The following is a 24,655-nucleotide window of genomic DNA, read 5'->3' on the forward strand; positions in this document are numbered from 1 at the left end:
AATCAGCTTGTCTTGTTCATCAAAGTTCAGTTCATCTGTAGAGGGTATCTGGGGGTCTCTGTAAAATGTCTTTTTAAGTACTAGTTTCCTACAAAAGAAATAGAGATCCTTTAACATATCGAATAGATCATATTTGTTTAGGGGTGAAAAGGTTAAACCTCTGTGTAAAAGACTTTGTTCACTAGCTGTCAAGGGTATATCTGATAAATTGACTATATTCAATACCTCATTTTCAGTTGTTGTGGCATCTATTCCTCCATCCGCTTTGTGCTTTTTCCCCACCTGGCGTGGATCCATTCGGATTTGAGTCAGTCTTCCCAGATGGTGAAGTGCACTATTTTCTACATCAGACTCGGTGAAATCGCTTGAGTCAGAGACATATCTCCTAGGGGGAGGTCCCCCATGTCCTCCCTGGGGAATCTGAGGGTCAGACACAGGTCGTTTAATTTTACGTGGTTTGCCTGGTTTTCTGGGGAAATTTTTCCCCCTCATATTATTTTTGTGTTTCCACAAGTAGGCTTTAGAGCTAGCATAGTCCTGCCTATCCCTTAAAAGTTTCTTCTTTTTGTTTAATTCTGTAGTTGGCTCACAATAAAGAATCTTTTGCATTTTTTTGACATCCTGTTTGCATTTTGCTCATTTGCGTGTTTCAATACATATATACAAGGGGGATTTCTAGTTTTCTTGCATTTTGTAGTGTAATTGTTTGGGTCGGTGACCCATTTCCCCCGAATTAGCCTATTATGGCAATTAGAGATATACTAATCATCTAATGATGTCTGCTCGTTTGTTTTGGTGTTGATCAATGCACCATTACAGATTATGATTAAATTAACTATGATTTTGCATCGTAATTGCAATGCAAAAGTACGCATATGTGTAATTTTGGCTCATCACTAACAGGCATATAACCTTACAGTTGATAAGCAGTGTGGGACTTTTCTTCTGATCAGTGTGTTGTCTTGTAGAGTGCAAAGCTGAAGCTTGCCAAGGAGCTGTCTGACACGGTGGTGTACTGCAAGAGCGTACATTTCCGGGGCTTTGAATATGCGGCTGAGCACCAGGCCTTCTATGAGATGTCCTCCCTCACTGAGAGCAAAGCCCTGAAGCTGGCCACTGACTCTGGTGAGTATGAAGTTCTGTGATCATCTACCTCTGACTGGCCATTACCAGGGAAATCCCTGAGGTTCTGTGATCATCTACCTCTGACTGGCCCTTACTAGGGAAATCCCAGCTCTGTCTGTTCAAGAATAATTCTGTCCTACATACAGAAGCAGGCAGGCATATTATGCCTAGTACACACCACACCATCTGATTTACGATCGTTTTTCTGAACGATTTTATATTGAAGTGATCGGAAGATCTATCAGAAAAATGATCGGAAATAAGATCGGATCTGTTGGAAATTATCTACTCGACCCATCAATCTGAAGAGAAATTGTATGGTGTGTATCAGGTTTTAGTGCATCTTACTGCATCATCCTGCTATTTTTTTTATTTATTTAGAGATAGTTTTAATTGGGTTTAATGTAAAACTCTGGGCACAACATTAAAGCTAATTACTGCCGTGCCTTAGCTGCCTCCCCAGGGCTGTATACATAGTGCTAAGTGCATTTTCTTTGTCATTTTTGGATAGCCTCATCTCTCAGGTTGCCGCTGTTCCATCTGCGAGTTGAAGATGGCTAATCCTCTTCTAGGAAGTGACACAATGGGACAGTAAGGCTGTGTTCCCACTTGAGCGGAGAACGGACATTTTCGTGTCCACTGTCCATTTAACAATGAGCAGAGAATGAACGGCTCCTATTTTACAAATCGGAGCTGTTCACACTTGTCACTCAGCAACGGATCCGTGAGATCTGTTGCGGTAAGCAGGCCAAATTTCTGTGCAGTCCAGGATAATCCTGGGCAGGCAGATGCATTCCCCCATGTAGTCTATGGGGTAACACATCTGCTCCGGGCTACAGCTGGACCATCGGAGCAGACACTGTCTGCTCCTTCTAATCCAGTGCAAGTGGGAACTGAGCCTAAAGGCACCCTTACACTAACTTGAATTGCCGCCGGTATACAGCAGATTTGATCACTGCGATAGAATCTGCTGTGAAATTGATAATGCTAATACTGACCGATCAATCGATTCTCATCAGACATAGATTCAGTCAATCGGTTCCGACGGAAAATTTTGCTCGATCGCCGGTGGGTTGGGTGTGCATCGCTAGCAAAGTTTGAATCAGCGTCGACGACTGACACGAGTCCCTGAGATCCGTTCAGTCACACTTCTTCCGGTGTCCTCTTCACTCCCTTGTTTTTGAGTATCACTTTACGTATGACATCATTTACTATTATATTAACCTACCACACTATTGGCAGCGCTAGGTGTTCCTTTTTTTGTTTTTTCTGCAAGCAGGGTAAACTGGTAGGTCTAGTACCAGAGTTTGCACATACATCATGTTGTATGTCATTATGTTCTGTCTACAGTGTACTCATGTTTCTGTTCTTATTCCCATAAAGCCAACAGCTTCATCCGGCACAATACACGGCAATTAACCAGGATCTATCCTGACGGCATGAGAACCGACTCCTCCAATTACAAGCCTGTGGACATGTGGAATGTGGGCTGTCAGATCGGTAGGTCAACCTAGAGTTGTGCCTCACTGTACAGACATAGGCCTGCGTTTATACCAGTCCCCTGATCAGACAATGGTCAAGGTTTTTTTCTTTTTTTTTTTCCTTGCTAGGGTTCCCTTATTTATAAACTGGTATATGCAGCTTGTAGGCAGAGTTGTTGCCATTTCAGGCAATTCGCAAGTCATAGCACAAGAAGTGAAAGTGTATTTCGCTCGTGGTCTGCTTGCTCAATCAGTATAAATGTATGGCACTGTATATTTAGAAGAAAAATACAATAAATACTTACAGGTAATACAGTTTCACTTAAAGTGGTCTGAAAGCCAGCATTTCTAATTTGCTCTAAAAGATTCCTCACAGCTTGAAAGCTACTATCCCAGAATTTTTTTTAGCAGAACATAAACATGAAATTGTTTAACAAAAGCACTTTGTCCTGCTATTCAGCTTCAATCCGCATCCAAACTGTAGATAACAGTATCTTTGATTACATTCCAATCTTGTAACGATGAGTGTAAACACAGTGTAACAAGTGGAAATGAGCTCTCTGTGCTTCAGACACACACACACAGTTCAGAAAAGCTCATTAGAAGATGTTAATATATAGTAAAAAGAAGTTTGATTAAAATGCAATGCACTTTGGAAACTTGTAATTTGTAAACAGACAATATTACTTGGGTACAAAAGCAAATATGATAACTGTTTGAGTAACAAAAAGTAGGAAAACGCATTTTTATTGAATGTTATGTTGGAGTTTCAGACCACTTTAAAGCGCACAGAAGATCTTTAAATGGGATGACACCATTTATTGGCTAACGATAAGATTTAGCGCAAGCTTCTAATGTGTATGGCCTGATGGCCGCACCACCCGGAAGATTTGCTGTGCGCAGGTACCGGTACCGACGCCAGGGGAGTAGTGCACTTTTTGCAATTAGAGAACGCCTGTTGCGCTAATTATTTCCCTGGCTCTAGTACCAGTAGAATTGCCCTGAGCTACTTGTGCTTCTACAAAGCGTTTGTGGGGGTACATCAATCAGGCCCATCATAACATCATCTTCAAACTTCGTAATACTCCACAGCTCTCTAATATAACAGTTAATTATCAACATTATTATTTAGTATTTATATAGCGCCATCTTCCGCAGCGCTGTACAGAGTAGATTGTCTTGTCACTTAACTGTCCCCCTCAGGGGGGGCACAGAGACGTGGCTGTAAGCAACCCTGGAAGCAGCATGTTGCTTTCAGGGTCTCCTAAAATGGTGTGGAAAATCAGTATCAGAACATGGCATTTACGTTAGTCTGTCCATAACCCTCACCTGGGTCCACTGCAGACCACTGCAAGGGTTACTGACAAACTTTGTCACTTTATTACCTAATAGACCACCTGTAATAAATCCAGGCAAGGTTCCAGTGATCACTTATAGTGCCTGAAGATCTCCTCTGTAGTATCTTAATACTGAAGCCAAAAAATCAGGCTGAGAACCTGGCAGGTGGTAGAACTGGAATTGAGAAAACTGGGAGACCAAAAACCATATCCTTAAAGTGAACCAAAGACTAAGCACCCTCATGTATTTTACCATATATATGAGTGGGAACATTAGAGGAAACACCTACCCTGCTCTCTGTTTCATTATTCACTGCTCAGCTTGCTTGTTAGCAGCCCCTAAAATCCCCGACTCAGCATTCAGTCTGGCTTTGCTCAGGCATTATTATAGCTGAGTCATTATAGCAGAGTAAGAAAGGGACAGGCTTGGGCTTGAAAAGACAGACTCCGCTACCGTATAATGATTCCTGAGCAAAGCCAGACTGAATGCTCAGTCAGGGATTTTATCAGGGATGTAACAAGCAGGCTGAGCAGTGAAGAATGAAACAGAGAGCAGGGTAGGTGTTTTCTCTAATGTTCCCACTGATATATATTGTAAAATACATGAGGGTGCTTTGTCTCTGGTTCACTTTAATGGTGTGCCACAACACCAATAATATAACCATGTGAGAACAAGGATATATAGCAGAAAATATTTTTGAAGAGACAAAAAAGTTTCAAGATGATCTTAATTTTTAATGTAAAACACATTACATTAAAATTTAAGATCTTGAAACTTTTTTCTCTCTTCAAAAATATTTTCTGCTATATATCTTTTTTCTCACAAGGTGGTAGAACTGGGTCAGTAATGGTAGCCTCAATATTTCTTTCAGTACTGGTTCCTTATATAAATAAAAGTGTTGGTTCAGTCAGACTTGCAACCTGCAGTTTAGGGGCTTACAGGGCGGTGAGTGACACACAGCTATGAATTCCAAAGTGAAAAAGAGCCAGATTGGCACTTACCCGTATATACTCGCATATAAGCCGACCCGCGTATAAGCCGAGGTACCCACTTTCCCCTCAGAAACCAGGAACAAGTCATTGACTCGCATATAAGCCCCCTCCCCTTGCCATAGTAGCCAGATGTGCTCCCAGTAGAAGTCATTCCCTCTCCCCATAGCCAGATGTGCCCCAACAATGATACAGCTGTGTCAAGATGACACGGATGAGGGCATGGACACAGCAGGGAGCCAGCTGGTAAGAGCAAAATCAATAGTACAAGATCCTTACACTCCTCTGCCAGTAGCAAAACCTGCTCCACCATTCATTCTGCTCCACTGACTCGCATATAAGCTGAGGGGATAAAGTTTCAGCACACATTTTGTGCTGAAAAGTTAGGCTTATATGCAAGTATATACAGTACTATGCAATGGCTATTGGCTAATACTTTATTAAGCAGCAGGGAAGGATCCAGGCAGCTCTGGTGTTATACTGTGGCTAGCACTGCACTGCTTCTCTCTTCACCTTTCCCGCAGTGGTACAGGTACAAGCAGAGTAAGCCTCAGGCCACACTATGAGGCACCTCCCAACCAGAGATGACACAATCTCTTAGCAGAGTTGGCAGTGGCAGAAAATTGCCATGGCAGTTTTTCAGAAAGGAAGTGTGGCTAACCAACACAACCTGAAGTTTATGGCAATAAATGGTTAGTCCTTAATTTTTATTGCTACTCTTTTATAGCTTCTTCTGCCTGTATTGATAGTGTGGGTTTTGTTTTTGAACAAGAGGTCCAATTTAAAGTCCCCATCAGGTCAGTTGAGCCAGGGTCTTTTTATTTTGTTGCTCCTAAAAGAACACCAAAAAGGAGTACGGTAAATCTAGGCCATAACATGACTGATGGGTAGTGTAGAAGCTGAAAGCTCATGAATTGTTGGTTTTACTTTTCAGTGGCGTTGAACTTCCAGACATCGGGAACAGAGATGGATTTGTACCAGGGCAAATTCCAGGATAATGGCCAATGTGGCTATGTGCTAAAACCATCATTCCTCTGTCACCGGCAGTCTAAATTCAACCCAAAGTCTATTCAAGATGGAGAGTGGTGGACACCTAAAAAGTTCAATGTCATGGTAAGTTATGTACCATCTTCAACTACTTTCTATATGACGCTTCGGTATGTCGTATTCACTTTATTTGTCCAGTGTCACAGATGTAGAACATCTTGTTTAAGGTCAGTAATTTCTTCTATATATGATTCCTCTGTTCTGCTAAGATCTGATGTAATCATGAAGAATAACTTCTTTAGGTGATTCTCTTGTATGTGGGGAAGAGCGGTTGACTACTTCCTCCTTAATGCTGGGTACACACTATGAGATTTTCTGGCCGATTTACTGTCAGATCGATTATCATGTCCGATTTGCTTTTCGATCGATTTCCTATTACAGTTCCTATTACAGTTCCTATTACAGTTAAATCGAAATCGATCGGAAAGCGAATCGAACATGTTGGAAATATGCGATCTAACAGTAAATCGGCCATAAAATCTCAGTGTGTACCAAGCATTAAAGTGACACTGAAGCAAAAACAAAATTATGATATAATGAATTGGTTGTGTAGTACGGATAACTACTAGAAGATTAGTAGCAAAGAAAATAGTCTCATATTTTTATTTTCAGTTTTATAGTTTTGTTTTTTTTAATAACATTGCATTATTCTCTAATATTTGCAGTTTACACACTACTCAGCATTCTAAATGATTTTACAGAGCAGGCTAGTGAACTTTTGAACATTCCTCTGCAGAAAAAACAAAATACAGTTAGACACTTGAGATAATAATCTTCAGAAGACGGAACTCTCTGCGACTTTGAAAGTCTGAGAGATCAGTGGCTCTTTTGCATTGATAACTGGAGTTTCTTAACTCTTCCTGTACTGGAAACAATATTAGACTCATATCTCTGCTGCTCATGTTTTATTTCTTAGCTGTACTACACATCCAAATTATTTTATCATAAGTTTATTTTTACTTCAGATTCCCTTTAAGTTATTTGGTCCTTTTAAGGACTGACTACTTTTTTCTATTTGTTTCCCTTCCTGATCACTGTGATTGGCTCACTGTGAAACCGGCTCCTGAAAGATGGGAGGTAGCTCGGCTGTCACATGACAGCTGGGTTTACTTCCTCCAGGAACAGTGATAGGGACTGCGGTAAGGCGTGACATATAATATGCGCCACATCAGACTTACGGCGGTCCCAAAAGACAGAGGTGCCCAGAGGTAATCGGTTATAAAAAGTTTCTCCTGTTTATTGTGTTTAATGGGTGCCCTTACCATTCGTATTACAGTATCACCAACACTACCATTATTATTATTATTATTATTATTATTATTTAGGACTTACATAGCGCCGACATTTTACGCAGAGGGGCTCACAATCAGAGGGGCTCACAATCTAATCCCTGCCATAGTCCTATGTCTATGTATGTATTGTGTAGTAGTGTATGTATTGTAGTCTAGGGGCAATTTTTAGGGGGAAGCTAATTAACGTATCTGTGTGTTTTTGGGATGTGGGAGGAAATCTGAGTACCCGCAGGAAACCCACACAGACATGGGGAGAACATACGAACTCTGTGCAGATGGTGCCCGGGCTGGGATTTGAACATGCGACTCAGCGCTGCAAGGTCGAGAGCGCTAACCACTACACTACTATGCTGCCCTTGATTAAAACCGCTTCAATTTTTGGTCCCTTCACAAGCTTCATACATACATACATACATACATACATACATACATACATACATACATACAGTAGATACATACATACATACATACATACATACATACATACAGTAGATACATACATACATACATACAGTAGATACATACATACATACATACATACATACAGTAGATACATACATACATACATACATACATACATACATACATACATACAGTAGATACATACATACATACAGTAGATACATACATACATACAGTAGATACATACATACACACATACATACAGTAGATACATACATACATACAGTAGATACATACATACATACATACATACATACATACATACATACATACAGTAGATACATATATACATACATACAGTAGATACATATATACATACATACATACAGTAGATACATACATACATACATACATACAGTAGATACATACATACATACATACATACAGTAGATACATACATACATACATACATACAGTAGATACATACATACATACAGTAGATACATACATACATACATACATACATACATACAGTAGATGGTGAAAGTTTACACTTTATACACAGTGACAGTAGCCTATTAATTTTACAGTGCAGTTCTAATCCCCGGTTGAACCTCATCCGTGCAGTGGTGTAACTACAAATCATGCACCCCCCTTCCAGCAAAACTTTGATGGGACCACCCAGTGATCACACCCCTTCCCTTGCCTACCACTGGTGACCCTCACAGCCTGGGGGCCCATCTTGCAAGGGTCATAATCTTCACACTCATAACAAGTGTGGCCACAAAAGTGAAGTCGCAGTGGGGGCCTGTTACAGCTCTGGGCCCCCCTGTGATCGCAGGAGCTGCTCCCCTGTAGTTTCACCGCTGCATCTGTGCAAAGCATAGATTAATAAATCTTCCCTCATAGTCGTATCAATCCATGCCTTGAACTGATAAGGACTAACCAGACTGAAACAGCTGTATGCATGCTGGATTAGTATTGCTCTAATATGAATAGGGACACTGCACACCAGTGGGTCAGGATATGAGTCTAGCTCGGAGCTGAGTAAACTTTGCGCTGCCCGGCCCGCATCCCTAAAATGCTTCCCTCCCTCCCTGCAAAGTTGCGAGCAGGAGGATACAAAGGGTTAAAACTCACTTACTCGCAGGTAGCAGGATCTCTATGGCCACAAGAAGTCACGTGACACGTGTTATGACACACCAGCAGGACATGCCAGCATATTACTTGCTGGCTGCTAACGTGTAATGCACTGGCACATCCTTACGGCGTCACGTGGCATTGTGTTGCCATGGAGGTGTGACCCTGGAATTGGCGATCAGGTGAGTTTTAAACAACTGTTATCGCGACACCGTGGGGGCATAGGTGATGTATCCACTGCCTATCGGCAGGCCGGATTTATAGCCTGATACGGCCCACGGGCCGTAGTTTGCCCAGCGCTGGTCTAGCTGTTAAGGTGGCCACTAACTATCCAATTTCTAGCGAAAAATCGTTCGAGCAATCAAATTCTGATCGGAAGTGAAATCGTTCACTACACCATCGACGAACCAATCTTTGCTTCCTTTCTATCACAACCAACAAGAAAAATCCAAATTTTGGTTTGGACGACTGATTTTATAATCCTATGTAATTGATTGTGCCCATTAACAGAGATTAGTTACAACCTGATCGCTCAAACGATTTTTTGCTAGTAATTGGACCGTTCGTGGCCACCTTTAGGGACATAAAGGGATGATTTGCACATTCAGCAGTTATGAATTATGTGAGATCTCTCTTGCGCTCATAAAGCTGAATAATGGACACTACTTTCTGTTTTATAAAGGCATTTATATAAATGTAAGTATGGTTATCCTTTTAGTACAGCAAGGTAAGACTCTTACTTTTTGTACATAATATCTCTCCAGATAACGCTATCATCCTCTACCATCAGCTTTTTTTCCCTCACAAGATACCCTATTCCCAAAACCGGGACAAGGTCCCAAGGCTGAGACACCAAAGTGTGCCCCTCCCTCCTTCCCACCCCAGCCATCACACGATGATTGCTATTAGATTAACAGGAGCCCCAGGGCCCCCAACACCTTAATATCTAGTTATCTGGCTTGAAGTCACTGTCACGTATCCCCTTTTCTTTCTTTTTTTTGTTTTACTAATATCTATTGAAGGTTTCTCATAGCAGATACAGAGTATGCAATAATAAGTAGTTATAACAATAAAGAACAGGATTGATGGCACATATAAGGTTGAATCCAGTAACAAAAAGCATATAAGTAGTCAGCTGTTACAGAGATTAAAATTCAATAGCAGTTAGGGATCTGGTAGTAAGAAGCTAGAGAGTATACATTACTATCGATAAGTAGAGGATATATATATATATAGTCCTGTTCAGCCTGCAGAGCTGCAAACATAAGATAAGAGAAAACAAACTAAACTGAGTTTGAAAAGTTCAATAATAACTTAGGAACTAATGAGGGTGGGAAGAAACGTAGGGGATCACACCAAGGATCGATGAATAAGGATAGTAAGGTCAATATATGAAGGGCAAAGGAGATAAACCAATGACCTCCATGTGGTAGAGAGGTTAATGTGAATGAAGGCAGGGGCTTAAAGGTTTAGTATTGGTTATACGGAGTATCTATTGAGGAATTTTAGGAGATATCAAAAAAGATTTTTTTTTAAAAATGAACATCAAATATGGTCTAACCTCCTCCATATAAGGCTAAGCATAGTCGATGAAGGAATTGTGGTGGTAGGAAGGAGCTAAGGGCATAAGGTCAGGGGAGATTAGGGTCCAAGGGTTCCAGACCTTATGAAAATGAGATTCAGTACCTCTCAGGGATGCTGTCATTTGTTCCATCTTATTGGTCCATTCTATCAAGTAAGGCTGGAGAGGCAATATTTTTCCAAAATGAAGCTATCGTCAGACATGCAGCTGTTAAAATATGAGAAATTAAACGTACAGTGTGTCTAGGAGTATCCAGAGGGGGTTTGCCTAGAACCATGTAAAGGGGATCAAAAGGAACTGAAACTCCAGTTATTGACAGAATAAGGTGTTGAACTTCAGACCATAATGAGGAAATCATTGGGCAATACCAGAAAATATGTTCTATACTCAGGGCCGGATTTGTACTCTTTACTGCCCAAGGCCAATGTTACCACCAGCCTCTCCCTTCAGTATAGGTAGCCATATGACCACTCCTCCTTCCCTCTAGTATAGGTAGCCTGATGACCCCCTTCCAGTATAGGTAGCCTGATGACCCCCTTCCAGTATAGGTAGCCTGATGACCCCCTTCCAGTATAGGTAGCCTGATGACCCCCTTCCAGTATAGGTAGCCTGATGACCCCCTTCCAGTATAGGTAGCCAGATGACCCCCTTCCAGTATAGGTAGCCAGATGACCCCTCCCTTCTTTCACTCTAGTATAGTTAGCCAGATGACTCCCTTAATCCCTCCCTTTCCCACTCGCCCCCTTTCAGGACAGCTCGTCTCTACACTGCAGCAGGCATCATTGTCACTCACTTCTCTGCTCGTCTCCAGTGCAGAAGTTTCCTCTTCCCTTCCGTCTCCAATGCTACCCAAGTCCGTAGCCGCCCGCCACAATGCCAACGTGCACAGACAGACAAGGTGGCTGCTGCAGAGGTGGCTGGCAGCGGGGAGATTAGGCGCTCACTAGAGCTCCCTGCATTGCAGCATTTGCAAGCTTGCAAATACTGCACCAGTTTAGTCTGCTGCAGAGGTGCCCTTGCTCCTGTAGTGCCCTAGGCCGTGGCCTAGGCCTAAATCCGGCCTTGTCTATACTTCATTTTTCATCACAGCCTTTCCAACAGAGGTGAGAAGAACCTAGGTATATTTTCGACAACCTGTCTGGAGTAAGGTACCACCTGAACATAACCTTATATATGTTCTCTCTTATCTGTATACACATAGAGGAGTGCTTAGCATTTACCCAGATCTCCTCCTAATCGCTTAATTGTATAGGTTGGGATAAGGCTGTAGCCCATTTGGACATAAATGGGTGATCAGGGGTATAGAGGCCAGATTTAGTATGTAAGAGAGTATAAATATGAGAGATCAAGCCTTTCTGGTAACCCTTAGAATCACATATATGCTCAAAAGGAGTTAGTGAGGGTGAGTCTCATAACAAGAAATGAAGAAAGTGCCTTATTTGATTGTGTTCTAACGTGTATAAAGGTGTAGAGGGCAGTTTATCTTCCAAAGCAGACCTAGTCAGCATTAGACCAGTGAGGGGGTCTGACCAGTCATGAAGGTTAAAAAAAAATGTGATTATACCATCTGGACATAGTCTCTAGACATTCCAGGGGGGAAGGCAGGATTACCCAAGATTGGTGTTAATGGGGAAGGCGAGGATCTTAAATTGGCTGTAGTAACCGTTGAACACCAAATTTGGAGGGTGAAGTTTAAATTGGGGAGAAGTTGAGCTGGGGGTAGCTTAGGTGAAGGGTTTGACCATATCAGGGAGGTAGGGAGTAAACTAATAGCTTCAATGAGACCCCATTTGGTATCAACTTTAAGTTTGGACCATTCTCTCAGCTGGCGGAGGTGAGCTGCCTGATAGTAGTATCGGTAGTTTATGGTTCCAAATAAAGTCTCAGTAGTTTATGGTTCCAAATAAATTTAGAAAAGGCTGTTTGTAGCTTTGACAGCTGAGAGGAGGGAACAGAGGTTGGGAGAGTTTCAAAGAGATAAAGCAATCTAGGGAGTATGTTCATTTTTAAGGTGTATATTCTTCCTATCCAAGAGATCTTATAGGTGGTCCACTATGTATCACCTTTTCTTATGTCTCTCTGCTTCAAACACAATAGGGGAGTGATAGTGGAGTGAGTTGTGCGCCCCCTCCTACACTGCGCCCTGAGGCTGGAGCCTCTTTCGCCTCTGCCTGGGCACGGTCCTGCCCACTCCTAGGGCCCAGCGGTTGCAGTTGATAGATTTCCTACTTTCTGACAGATTTTAACAGTTTAAGTGCCCCACATGAGAACAAAAAAATGTCCTAAGTCCAAAAGCGCAGGGTCCTAAAAGTCCTCTTCAAGTGCCACAAGTCGTTGCCTGTCCATTGAAATAACCAAAATCCAGACACTAGGTCAAAATGTTCAAAATGTTAGCAATATACTGCTCATTAATCCTGCTACATCATATTGGAGTCAGTTATTGTCCCACACAATGTTTTTATGTATTATCTGTCAGGGTTTATTGCTGAAGGAGCAGCCAGAAACCTTTTACAAATATATTATTACAGTAATACAAAAAAAAGAGTAAAAGCCTCGTACACACCTTCAATTTTGAGTAACCAATCCCTGACCAATTTTCCCACCTCCATGTAGTATGTGGGTCAACAGATATTCAATACCATTGTCTTAATTGTTTTGTACCCCATGTTTGTTTCTTACGTTGTACAGCACCACAGAATTTGTTGGGGCTATATAAATCAATAATACTACTATGGGCAGATTGTGAGGGTAAACCCTCATACTATATGGAGGTGGGAAAATTGGTCAGTGATTGGCAAAATTGAACGTGTGCACTAGGTATTATAGTTCTCAGCAATTGCAATTCACTCATACCTGTAATGTGTGGTAAAGTTTAAAGTTTGGCAGTCTTCACTTATTTCATTCATACAGAAAAATAACGGGGCAGTTTCATCTTTGTTCAGGTGATTTCAGGACAACAACTGCCAAAGCTGAACAAGAAGAAGTCTTCCATAGTGGACCCATTTGTTTCCATAGAAATCTTAGGAGTGGCTCGAGACAATGACAAGAAGCAGACTGTAGTTGTTGAAAACAATGGTAAACCTAACACCTAATAATCCATTTCCAGACCAGGTCAAGCAAAGTATTAATCTGCATACATTGTTTAGATTTTCCTTGTCAGAAAGATCTAGTATATTGAGAGATGTCACTCCCCCTCAAGCAATTTGACAAAACAAATCAATGTTCAACCTCCTCTGCCTGTTGTATCCATTGCCCTACCATAGTTCTATTTCCTCAGCTCTTATTGAATATGTATCGAATATACAGCCATAGTTCATTCTCCTTGGCTTGCTGTATCCAATATACAACCATAGTTCCACCTCCCCTGCCTGTTGTATCCAATGTCCAATCATAGTTCCACCCTCTCAGCTTCTTGTATCCAATGTCAAGCCATAGTTTCACCTCCTCTGCCTGTTGTATCCAATGACCAGCCACAGTTCCACCTCCTCTACCTGTTGTATCTAATTTGCAGCCATAGTTCCACTCCTTTACCTGTTGTATACAATCTCCAGCCATAGTTCTACCACCCCTACCTGTTGTATCCAATGTCAAGCTATAGTTCAGCTTCCTCTGCCTGTTGTATCCAATAAACAGCCATAGTTCCACCTTCTCTATCTGCTGTTTCCAATGACCAGCCATAGTTCCACTTCATCTGCCTGTTGTATCCACTGAACAGCCATAGTTCCACCTCATCTGCCTGTTGTATCCAATGTACAATAATAGTTCCACCTCCTCAGCCTGTTGTATCCAATGTCCTACCATAGTTCTACTTCCTCAACTCTTATTGAATATGTATCGAATATACAGCCATAGTTCATCCTCCTTGGCTTGTTGTATCCAATATACAACCATAGTTCCACCTCCCCTGCCTGTTGTATCCAATGTCCAATCATAGTTCCACCCTCTCAGCTTCTTGTATCCAATGTCAGGCCATATTTCCACCTCCTCTGCCGTTTGTATACAATGACCAGCCATAGTTCCACCTCCTCTACCTGTTGTATCCAATGTGCAGCCATAGTTCCATCACCCCTACCTGTTGTATCCAATGTCAAGCTATAGTTCAGCCTCCTCTGCCTGTTGTATCCGATAAACAGCCATAGTTCCACCTCCTCTACCTGCTGTTTCCAATGACCAGCCATAGTTCCACTTCATCTGCCTGTTGTATGCAATGACCAGCCATAGTTCCACTTAATCTGCCTGTTGTATCCACTGAACAGCCATAGATCCACCTCTTCTGCCTGTTGTATCCAATGTCCAGCCATAGTTCCACCTCACATCTGCCTGTTGTATCCAATGTCTAATCATAGTTCCACCTTCTCTGCCTGCTGTATCCAATGTCCAGCCTTAGATCCACCTTCTCTGCCTGCTGTATCCAATGTTCAGCCATATATCCACCTCCTCTGCCTGTTGTATCCAGTCTCCCTTTCCCTCTCACAAGGTAAGACTGCTGAATGCAACTTTAGCAGAGTTTGCCATTTGCACATGCTATTATTTTATAGCACTGTGTAATATCTTGCCACTTAAATGTTGATTATGCCTGTATTTAACTGGCATAGCTTTGCATTAACATAATAGTATTGATTGTGCCTCTTATGATTGCCTTATTCGTTTTCTTGCCCATTACAGGATTCAATCCATCGTGGAACGTGAGTTATGAGTTTGAGATTGATGTGCCGGCCCTCGCTATGGTTCGCTTCCTGGTGGAGGATTACGATGTCTCGTCTAGAAATGACTTTGTGGGACAGTACACAGCCCCACTCACCAGTCTGCAGCTAGGTATACACAGAGCTCAGTCATCCTCTATAACCTGAACCTTTATTTCTTTATAAGTTGGATTGCTGCTTGTCCCGTGTAAGCATAGTTTGGGTTGTCCCCTGTAAGAATGTACTTGGGGGCACAACCACCTTGGTGGCCGGTTCACAGGATCCCCGCTGCAGTGGTAATTAACAGAGCATATAAAATCTGGAATTTACAAAGTAAACACCTTATGCTAAGTTTATTTATTCGCAACTTGAATGGGAACATTGCTTCCAGTTGTTCCTCTTTGCAGTGGCATAACTATAATTCATGGTGCCCCCCAGCAAACTTTGATGGGCCCCTTCTGATGTTCCCTTGCCTTCCCTTGGTGCCCCTTAAGACATTGGAACCCATATCACAAGGCTCCTAAAACAAGTGTGGCCATCATGATCTTCACACCCATAACCGCATACATGGCACTGTAGGGAGAGAAGGAATTCTTGGTCCGGCAATCACCGGATCCCCGAATTACCCATGTGCGGACTATAGCATTGCTGCTATAGCCGCTGTAGACTCGGGTGCTATGTGGCCCACTACATTTGCCAAGAAGCCCTGCCTCACCCATAACAAGTGTATTCTGAAAAGGTGACTGTAGTTCTCTTTACTACTACTTCCTACTTTTCACAATGCAGCAAGAAAACCATTATAGTGAGCTTAGGTCCTGTCATTGTTTTTTTTTTTTTTTTGTCTTTGGGATGATGGGAAGGAAATTGGAGAAAGCGCGGAGTCAGGGAATTCAAAGCCTTCAGCGATCAAAAAAAAAAAACACAGAGAATCGCATATAATGTAAAACAATCCTTACACTGCAGAGAAACTGTCATCTAGAGCAGTGTTTCTCAACATTTTATTAGTATGTACCCCTTGTAAAACCCTGTACTCACCAAGTACCTCTAGCATAGTAAACGTTAACACACGTACCCCTTGACAAATATATATTTAACCATAGTACATAATAATTGGTTCCAAACCATTTCCAAGCATTTACTGTTGCTTTTAATTAGCTAAAATACTAATTTGGTGTGTTTAAGATATATCATTTTTTGGAACTCTAAATTTGTTATTCTTGTTTAAGGATATCGACCCCGAGTACCCCCTGGAACCATCAGAAGTACCCCCTGGGTACTTGAGAACCTAGGATCTAGAGTCCTGAATTTTTAACCCTTACAGTTAGAAAAAATAAACACAGCCTAGTTCCCTGTGGAATTGGGACTATGCATATGCATTTACCTCCTATTATGCAGCAAGCACAGAGTAGAGTAAATGCTATAAAGAAGTGGTATGTTTGAATGTTACCTCTGTATACTCCATCCCCTTTGAAAAAGTGTCTGAGCGATGATGTCCAGTGCGGAGTTGGATGCACACAAGTGTCATTGTACAACCATATCCATCTATACCAAATATGTGTGGTAAAGAGATGAACCGACTGGATAGGCATTGAGCAAGTTCTATAGAAAGGCTCTCATGATGTTGTGGTTAGACAAGAATAAATTGTATAGTCTATGGTTCCAGTCCTTGAGAGCCATATTTGTGCCAGTGTTTAGGATGGACTGACGGATAGAGCAGTGTGTTCGACTTCATAAACTGCACCTTTCCCGATTCAGTCCCATCAATTAGAGCTGTGTCAAAAATGCCTTGAGGACTGGAGATCGACACACCTAGTCTATGGCCAGCTGTAGTATGTCAGACACTATCTCATCACCCATTTGATGGAGACAGGTTGATTGTATCTGGTCTTTGCAGTAGCTGACAAGACGACTGGAAAGACGTAGGACATTTCATCAAGTCCATTAACGTTGTCCTTGTGTTTGTCAAAAACCTATGCGGTTCTTGCCTTTTTTTATGATTGCTAACTCAGTAAAGGACCAGCTATTGTATAAATCCGGCATAGCGGGGTCTGAACCCTCTATAACTGTAATTATAGATTGACGGTATACCTTGAAATGAATCAGAGCACTCAGTATATGATTTTATATAAAATATTGTATTTGCTTATCATACAGCATATATACAAAATATGAACAGTTCCAAGTAGTGTTTCCTTCTAACAGTATTCCATCTCATCAATGCTTTAGAGCCAAGCGATCATCAATCTTCTAAGCACATTCAAAAACGTATATAACAGTTGTGTTATGTAGAATAGGATCAAAAGTAGTCTCATCTGTATTAATAGCTGTGTATCTAGTAGCTGTGTAAAACTTGTAGTAATCTTCTTAAAGAGACTCTGAAGCGAGAATAAATCTCGCTTCAGAGCTCATAGTTAGCAGGGGCACGTGTGCCCCTGCTAAACCGCTGCAATAGCGCCGCTAAACGGGGGTCCCTTGACCCCCAAACCCCCCACTGCGACACTTGGTCGCAGACTTGGTCGCTCCTGGAGGCAGGGCTAACGGCTGCAGCCCTGCCTCCAGTCGCGTCTGTCAGCGGCGCATCGCCGCCTCTCCCCCGCCCCTCTCAGTGAAGGAAGACTGAGAGGGGCGGGGGAGAGACGGAGATACGCGCTGACAGACGCGCGTGGGGCAGGGCTGCGGCGGTTAGCCCTGCCCCAACCAGGAAGCGCTCCCCCGCATTACGGAGGGGATTTGGGGGATCAGGGACCCCCGTTAAGCCGCGGGATAGCGGCGGTTTAGCAGGGGCACACGTGCCCCTGCTATCTATGAGGTCTGAAGCGAGATTTATTCTCGCTTCAGACTCTCTTTAAAGAAATAGCATAAAAAATAGCTTCCAAAAAACTTCTTGCTAATATCTTAACATAGCTTAATGCTGAAAAATGAATAAAGTAAATCACCAGAATATTAAGCATATTACCCCTTCTCTGTCATCTCTTCAGTATGTAGAACCACGTATGGGATGGTAGCTTCTGCCTCATGTGTCTTCTCAGGAGATTGGTAGGCTAGGGAAAACTATGAGCTTTCATCTCCTACTTTTATAGTGATTGGATGAAATATGGCTGCCTGATTTGGAATTTCCCTAAATCCCAGGTTCTTATTGGCTAAAACTTTGGTGCGTAACTCGCTATCTTTGACATTTAAAACACCCATAACACTTTTTCTGTTTTGAATACCTTAGTTATCTTAACTGTGAGAATCTACGTAGGTTTAGTAAGTTTACACATTCTGACATTTGATTATCTAGTCACTTACTTATTATTTATTTAAACATGGACGTCACCAGCCATCTTGTCTGCTGGTTGACTTATTTGCCCCAGACATTGGGACTTTCAAACATTAAACAATGTCATTTGTGGCGCATTTCTGATGTGTTCTTCTGCTAATTTGTTTGGAATGTGTCTGTCCTTTCCCAAACAAGAAATAGGGCATGTTAACCCAAACAATCTGTGAACTACATATATAGTAATGTAATGCTTATTGAAGTACACAGGGCTTCTAATATACTCATTTAAATAAAAGCTTACTATATAATTCTTCTTAAAAACAATTAATCATATAGAAGATATAATTGCATATTAAAATGTAATATAACATTTTCTATATATGTTTCTTTCTTATGAAGAAATGAATATAATAATTTCTACCGGCAGATGTCACCATTTAATCATTTTAATAGCAAGCAGTATTAATAATATTCATTTTATAAGACTATGAAACTGCCAGGTGGCATAATTGTCCTCAATATGGGACAATTGAAAAAACCTTGCAAAATTTTGACATTCCAAAGGACACTCCTAGTCAAAACATCTTTGTGGAACACATCTTATGTGTTTCAAGCTTTTACTGGCAGAATCCAGCATTTAAATAGATTTCAAAATAATACATTCTATTATATGTTGTTATAGGGTTTAACAATAATTATTTCTTTCTTTAGAAGGAATGTATTGATTATTGTATCTTTCTGCAATATAAAATGGCAACAGCGCTTCTTAAGACAATGGTATTAAACTTCAATTTGCTTATACTTTTTCATATTTTGACTTTCTCTGGCTGGGAAATGTTATCTTTTCCTGCTGGCTGTAACGGCCTTGTAACAAGTACAGGTAGTCCCCAGTTAACGAACGAGATAAGGGACTGTAGGTTCATTCTTAACCTGAATCTGTTCTCAAGTCGGAAAAATGTGCTATCTCTGTCCCCTGTGCCTCCAGTGTCCCCCTCTGTGTCACCTCTGCCCTCTGTGCCTGCTTATACAAGTTTAAATGCCGTTTTTTCTTTGAACTTTTTAAAATCTATTTTCTCAAAAACTACAAGTCCAATTTGAAGAAAACATTTTGGCTTGTTCCCATGGAAAAGCTGACTCTATGCCGTTCGTAAGTCGGGCATTCGTAAGTAGAGGACCACCTGTACATGTCAACAATCTTCTAGCTTACAAGTTAAAATAATCTTATAAAAGTTTCACTGTCTGGAATATGCTGAGATGTCCCAGAGCAATATTTTAAAGAAGTACCCCAACCTTACAATTACATTTTGCATGGAACATTAAAACTTAAAACCTACACATATGACAGCTTTTCCTGCATAAATAAACTGCTAGAATTCTGACATCTGAGGTCTTGATTCATTTTTTTGTAGAGTTACTAGTGAAATACAATGGAACTGTGGGATTTCCATTTAGTGACCGCTAATTCTTCTTCCCTTAGGTTACCGTCACATCCGCCTGCTGAACAAGAACGGCGATCTCCTCCCCTCGGCCACTCTGTTTGTGCACTTAATGCTGCGGGACGCCAAAGGCTGACAATGTTTACATCACTCCTCTTTTTTTATTCTATTTTTTTTTGTTTTAACTGCTCTTTTAAGTAGATTTTTAGGTCAGATCTTTTTAATTTGTTAGGAAAAAAAAGGTGTTGAGCAATGTTTATCCTATTTTTATAAAAAAAAAAAAAAAAAAAGTTAATGTATTATAATTTTTAACGTTTTGCTGAGGTTTTAGAAAATTGATTAGTTTTTATGTAAGTAACTGAGATGCAGTAGTTAGTTTCAATTCTGACATTTATCTGAAAGGGAATGTGCAAAAACAGCACTTTGCCATCTCTAGATGGGAGGTGGCGCCATCTATGGGTGGAACAGAGAATGGCACCACAGAAAGGGGGTTTTTTTGAGAGTAATTTATTTAATGCGTTCTGCTGACAATCGTTTTTGTTCGAGGTAGTAGTAGAAGGGTAGAGAAGGACTTTATACAAGATCTTAAAGTACAGTTGACCTGAGAGGGGATATGGATGCTGTTATATTTTTCTTTTAAACAATGCACATTGCCTGGCAGTCCTGCTGATCTTCTGCCTAGTCACTGAACAACCATGAAGATCAGATGTTTGACTTAAATTTGACTGCATTTGCTGCATGCTTGTTTCAGGTGTGTGATTGAGACACTACTGAAGCTAGAATGATCAGCAAGACTGTTAGGCAACTGATATTGTCTAAATGGAAATAAATATAGCAACCTCTAAATCCCTCTCAGGTCAGTTGTCCTATAGACTCCTGCCGCTAATGACTGGAATATATGGAATGGGGGTGGGGGGGGGCATTACTGACCTCCTAAACGGTGTTCCTTTTCTGGAGGTTATGAACACCTTATCCATTGGTAACTGTTGGGTTTCTGAACGGTTCCTTACTGCCTGTGTTTCAGTTGGCTATCCTGCTTCAGTCCTGGGACTGATTACCCAGAATTCTTTGCACAGTGGCAATTTTTGCATGTGCCTTAAGTGCTGGGCTGAGACAGCATAAAACGAATTATTCAGCTCAGTTATTACTTATTTTAGTCTAACTAGATCACATGATGCCTTGTTACTATACAAGTTATGCTATAGGCTGAACCTGTAGGTTATTACTGTGCCTCATGTGCAATACATGACACTGACTGACACTGTTAATATAGAGTTAGTTGTTTTACAGGAGATCTTCTAAGAGGTGGCAATAAACTATTCAGGTTATGATCAGATTATACCTGTACTGCTTCCATGGGTTCTGTCTGCTACTGATCAGCAGCCCGCTGAAACAGAATGCACTCTATAGACTTGGGAAGTTTGGGAGCATTGTTAATAGATTTTCTATAATTGGCACAAGGGGGACATCACTGTATCGTATAAGGATATCATCCCATGTGCCACCTTCTATGCACTACATACACTGTGATTTATAACTACATTTAAAGAGCTACTCCTATTTGCAATGTAAACTCTAGCAGTCTGTTGTTTTATTGAAATGTACTGTATAGTTCTTTGCATTATTCCTCAATTTGTCCCTCTTGTGTAATCGTCCTTGTTCAGATCTAACTTAGTAAGAATCGCACACCTGTACTGGAGCAGGTAAACAATGGTGCTGGAACCTTAACCAAACGTACAACCAATCCAGTGAGGGGTCCACACACAAACAGATTGCAGGAACAGAGCAATTTTAAGTGTCCCATCACATGCACATGTGGAGACATCTGACTGCCGACGATCGTTTCGCGTACATGTTTTAATTGCCTTGTGCCTTGAAAAAGGGGACCTAATTGGCCCGAAACGATGGTCGGTGAACGGTCAGATGTCTGTACATGTGTATACAATGGCACAATAATAATTTCACTGTTCCTGCAATCTGCTTGTGTGCGGACTGCTTCAGGTCTAAAAGTTGTTTTTCATGAAGCTTCCTGCCTGGGGGGGGGGGGGGGGGGGGAGGAGATGTTAGTGGTGGCACTTCTGAATGACTCTCCCCAGCATTGAAGATGGGTTTAAAAGTAAACCCCACTAAGTGAATCCATACATGCATGTACAAAAGGCCTTCCACCATGTTTGGCTTATATATGAATAGATGGACTGCTGCACCAGGCTACAGGCAGCTTCCAGAGACCACAAATAGATTAGCATATTATTTAGCAATAATAACAAACTATGCTTTAGCCCACAGCATGCAGGGATTACTGAGGTTGGAGAACCTAAGAGATCAAACAATGGGTGGTTTTTCCTTTCGAAAATTATCTGCTGTTAGAATTTTTTGACCTGGGAGTCAATCTTATGACCTCATTCTTCACAGTAAGGGGCAGTACCTCTGGATTGTCTCAGCTAAGCTCAGTTTGGTTGTTGTTGGGTCATATTAGAATATAGGGAGGGTTGCTGGAAGCCTTAGCGCATTTGATTTGTGATACTGCAGCCAAATGCAAATATCACAGCAATTGAGGTTTGTGCGCATAACTGCTGTAATGTATTAACTATTTAAGCAACCCAATCAAGGGCAGGAGGGTTACAAAAAATGTTCCCTTGTAATAGCAGATCATTTCTGAAAAAATCACATATGGTTTGCTGGAACACTGACGGTCTTCTCCAGCCTTTTATATCAACCCAAATGTGTCTTTGTTGATTGTAGGTGACTCATCTATTATTCAAACACACTAAATCTGACAACTGTACTTCCAGCCCTCGTGTGCCTTTTATCTGATGTATATTAAATCCAATCTCCAACCAGAATCTTTCTCCTAGGTTTGGGTATGAAGGGTAGTTATGTTAGAGATTCGTTCCATTTGCTGTAGGAAACTGGGGATACAGAAAATGCCAACAGTCATAGGGGTGGATGCAATAAATTCTGGTAAGTTTGCTGTGCATAGAGCTCGCATATCAAGTTAACTGGTACTTGTGCCATTTGAGTAACGCGCAATTAGCGCAACATACTGTAGTTAGGTGATGTGCAAGTTGCTATGCTAACTAGCATTATGCAACTCGTGCATTACCTGAGTACTGAGTTGCGCTAACTGCGCAATGTTTACTACTCAAATGGCGTAAGAGCCTGAACACAATAGTACACATCTATCCGCTGCTGTCCACTTTTCAGCAATGCGTATGAGCCTGTAATATTGAGGTGTCGCTGAAAAGCGGACAGAAGCACGCTAGTGTGTTAAAGCGGAACTGAAGATTTTTTTTTTTTTTTTAAAAAGCGTTTCACTTACCTGGAGCTTCTCTCAGCCCCCTGCAGCCACCCTGTGCCCTCGCAGTCCTGGACCGATCCTCCGTTCCCCCCACCGTGGTGGAGTTTCGTTTCTTGTAAGTCGCCTGCGTGGCCCTGGCCATGCTTATCCTTCTTTGCGATGAAACTGCACCACGGCGAAGGAACGGAGGATCGTTGAATACTGGTGCGGGACAGGACGGCTGCAGGGGGCTGAGAGAAGCCCCAGGTAGGTGAAACTTTTTTTTAAATATTCAGTTACACTTTGAGGCTATCAGTACCAGTGCACTTACCGCGTGCAGAGCATTCAACCCCCATAGTTTCTAAACCTTTTTTTGTTCTGGCCAAAACTAAATTATCTGTTTTACATAGAGTTGGACTTTGGTAAAGTTCTTGGTTTTGGGGTGTACTTTTCCCAAAGTCAGATGACTGCCCCATTGCATAGGCAATCTTGTTTTGTTTTATACTCTGCACATTGCGCAGTCTTGTTAAGTTATCTTTTAATATTGTTTTATGTACATATGGCCTGTAAACTTATGAAGAGCATGTACTATCATTTTTCTTGCCGAATCAGCTCCTGTATCCTGGGTTTTCTTGCTTTAACTTCATCCAGTGTAAAAATGTTACTCTTGATATATGGGTTACCTTCTATGCAAATAAAAGGTTTTTCAGGCTTATTTTCTGACTCTTGCTTATTATGTATTTACTTAGCGAGTAGATGGGGATGAATACATTTTTTTAAGCGACCTGTTTAAAATGGAAATTCTGGATTTCCATGTAAATGGCATGTGTACTTCTACTGAAAATGCATGTGATTAAAGGACATCTAAACTGCAAAAAAAAAGACTTTAAAGTCTGAATGGTAGTGGGTAGGAGGGAGGCGCCCAATGTGTGTTGTGTTTTAATGTTTTAACTACTTGGCGACTGCTCCACGCCAATTGGCGTGAGCAGTGCGGCAGCCCCAGGACCGCTCCACGCCGGTTGGCGTGTACGGCCGTCTATGGGGCTAGTGGGAGATCGCACGCACATCTCCTGCTTGAGGGGTGGAGCTCCGCCTTCACTCTCCGAGCGGCGGAGACGCTGTCTAATAGGGTAGTACAGCGCTGTGATTAGCAGCGGCGCTGTATTGGGGACAGCCATGTGACACGGCTGTCCCCCTGGGAATTTAGAGAGCGATCGGCTCTCGTGGGCAGAAGCCTATGACAGCCGATCGCCATGGTTGGCCGGCTATGGAGAGGGAGGGAGGGGAGATGATAAAAAAAAATATATTATAAAAAATAAAGCAATAACTATTAAAAAAAAAATAAAAAAAAAAAATCTGGGGGACCATCAGACCCCACCAACAGAGAGCTCTGTTGGGGGGGGGAACACTTGTGTGCTGTGTGACTATTTTACTAAAACTGGCCTGATCACTCGGGGGGATTTCACACTGCAGTCCTCACATGGTTAAAATATAAATTTAAAAAAATATAATAAAATGAGTGCTAATTGCTTACCTCTCCAGAAGACAATGGCCTCAATTCACTAAGATCATGCTGGAGATGAGGCAAGAGTAAACTTACCA

General features: G+C 41.6%; 1 protein-coding gene across 3 annotated transcripts in view; it reads left to right on the forward strand.

Moving 5' to 3' along the window:
* The window catches only part of PLCD1 (phospholipase C delta 1), a 224,080-nt gene extending 202,268 nt beyond the window's left edge, over nucleotides 1-21,812 (forward strand). For all 3 annotated transcript variants that reach the window (XM_068235957.1, XM_068235958.1, XM_068235956.1), the window contains exons 10-15: nucleotides 969-1,125; nucleotides 2,509-2,625; nucleotides 5,868-6,046; nucleotides 13,339-13,471; nucleotides 15,062-15,211; nucleotides 19,818-21,812. In XM_068235957.1, coding sequence (XP_068092058.1) covers nucleotides 969-1,125; nucleotides 2,509-2,625; nucleotides 5,868-6,046; nucleotides 13,339-13,471; nucleotides 15,062-15,211; nucleotides 19,818-19,912 — 831 coding nt within the window. In that variant the 3' untranslated portion in view covers nucleotides 19,913-21,812. The remainder of the gene's footprint in view (nucleotides 1-968; nucleotides 1,126-2,508; nucleotides 2,626-5,867; nucleotides 6,047-13,338; nucleotides 13,472-15,061; nucleotides 15,212-19,817) is intronic.
* Nucleotides 21,813-24,655: the final 2,843 nt, after the last annotated feature.

The sequence above is a fragment of the Hyperolius riggenbachi genome, chromosome 5 (assembly GCF_040937935.1).
Source record: "Hyperolius riggenbachi isolate aHypRig1 chromosome 5, aHypRig1.pri, whole genome shotgun sequence".
NCBI lineage: Eukaryota > Metazoa > Chordata > Amphibia > Anura > Hyperoliidae > Hyperolius > Hyperolius riggenbachi.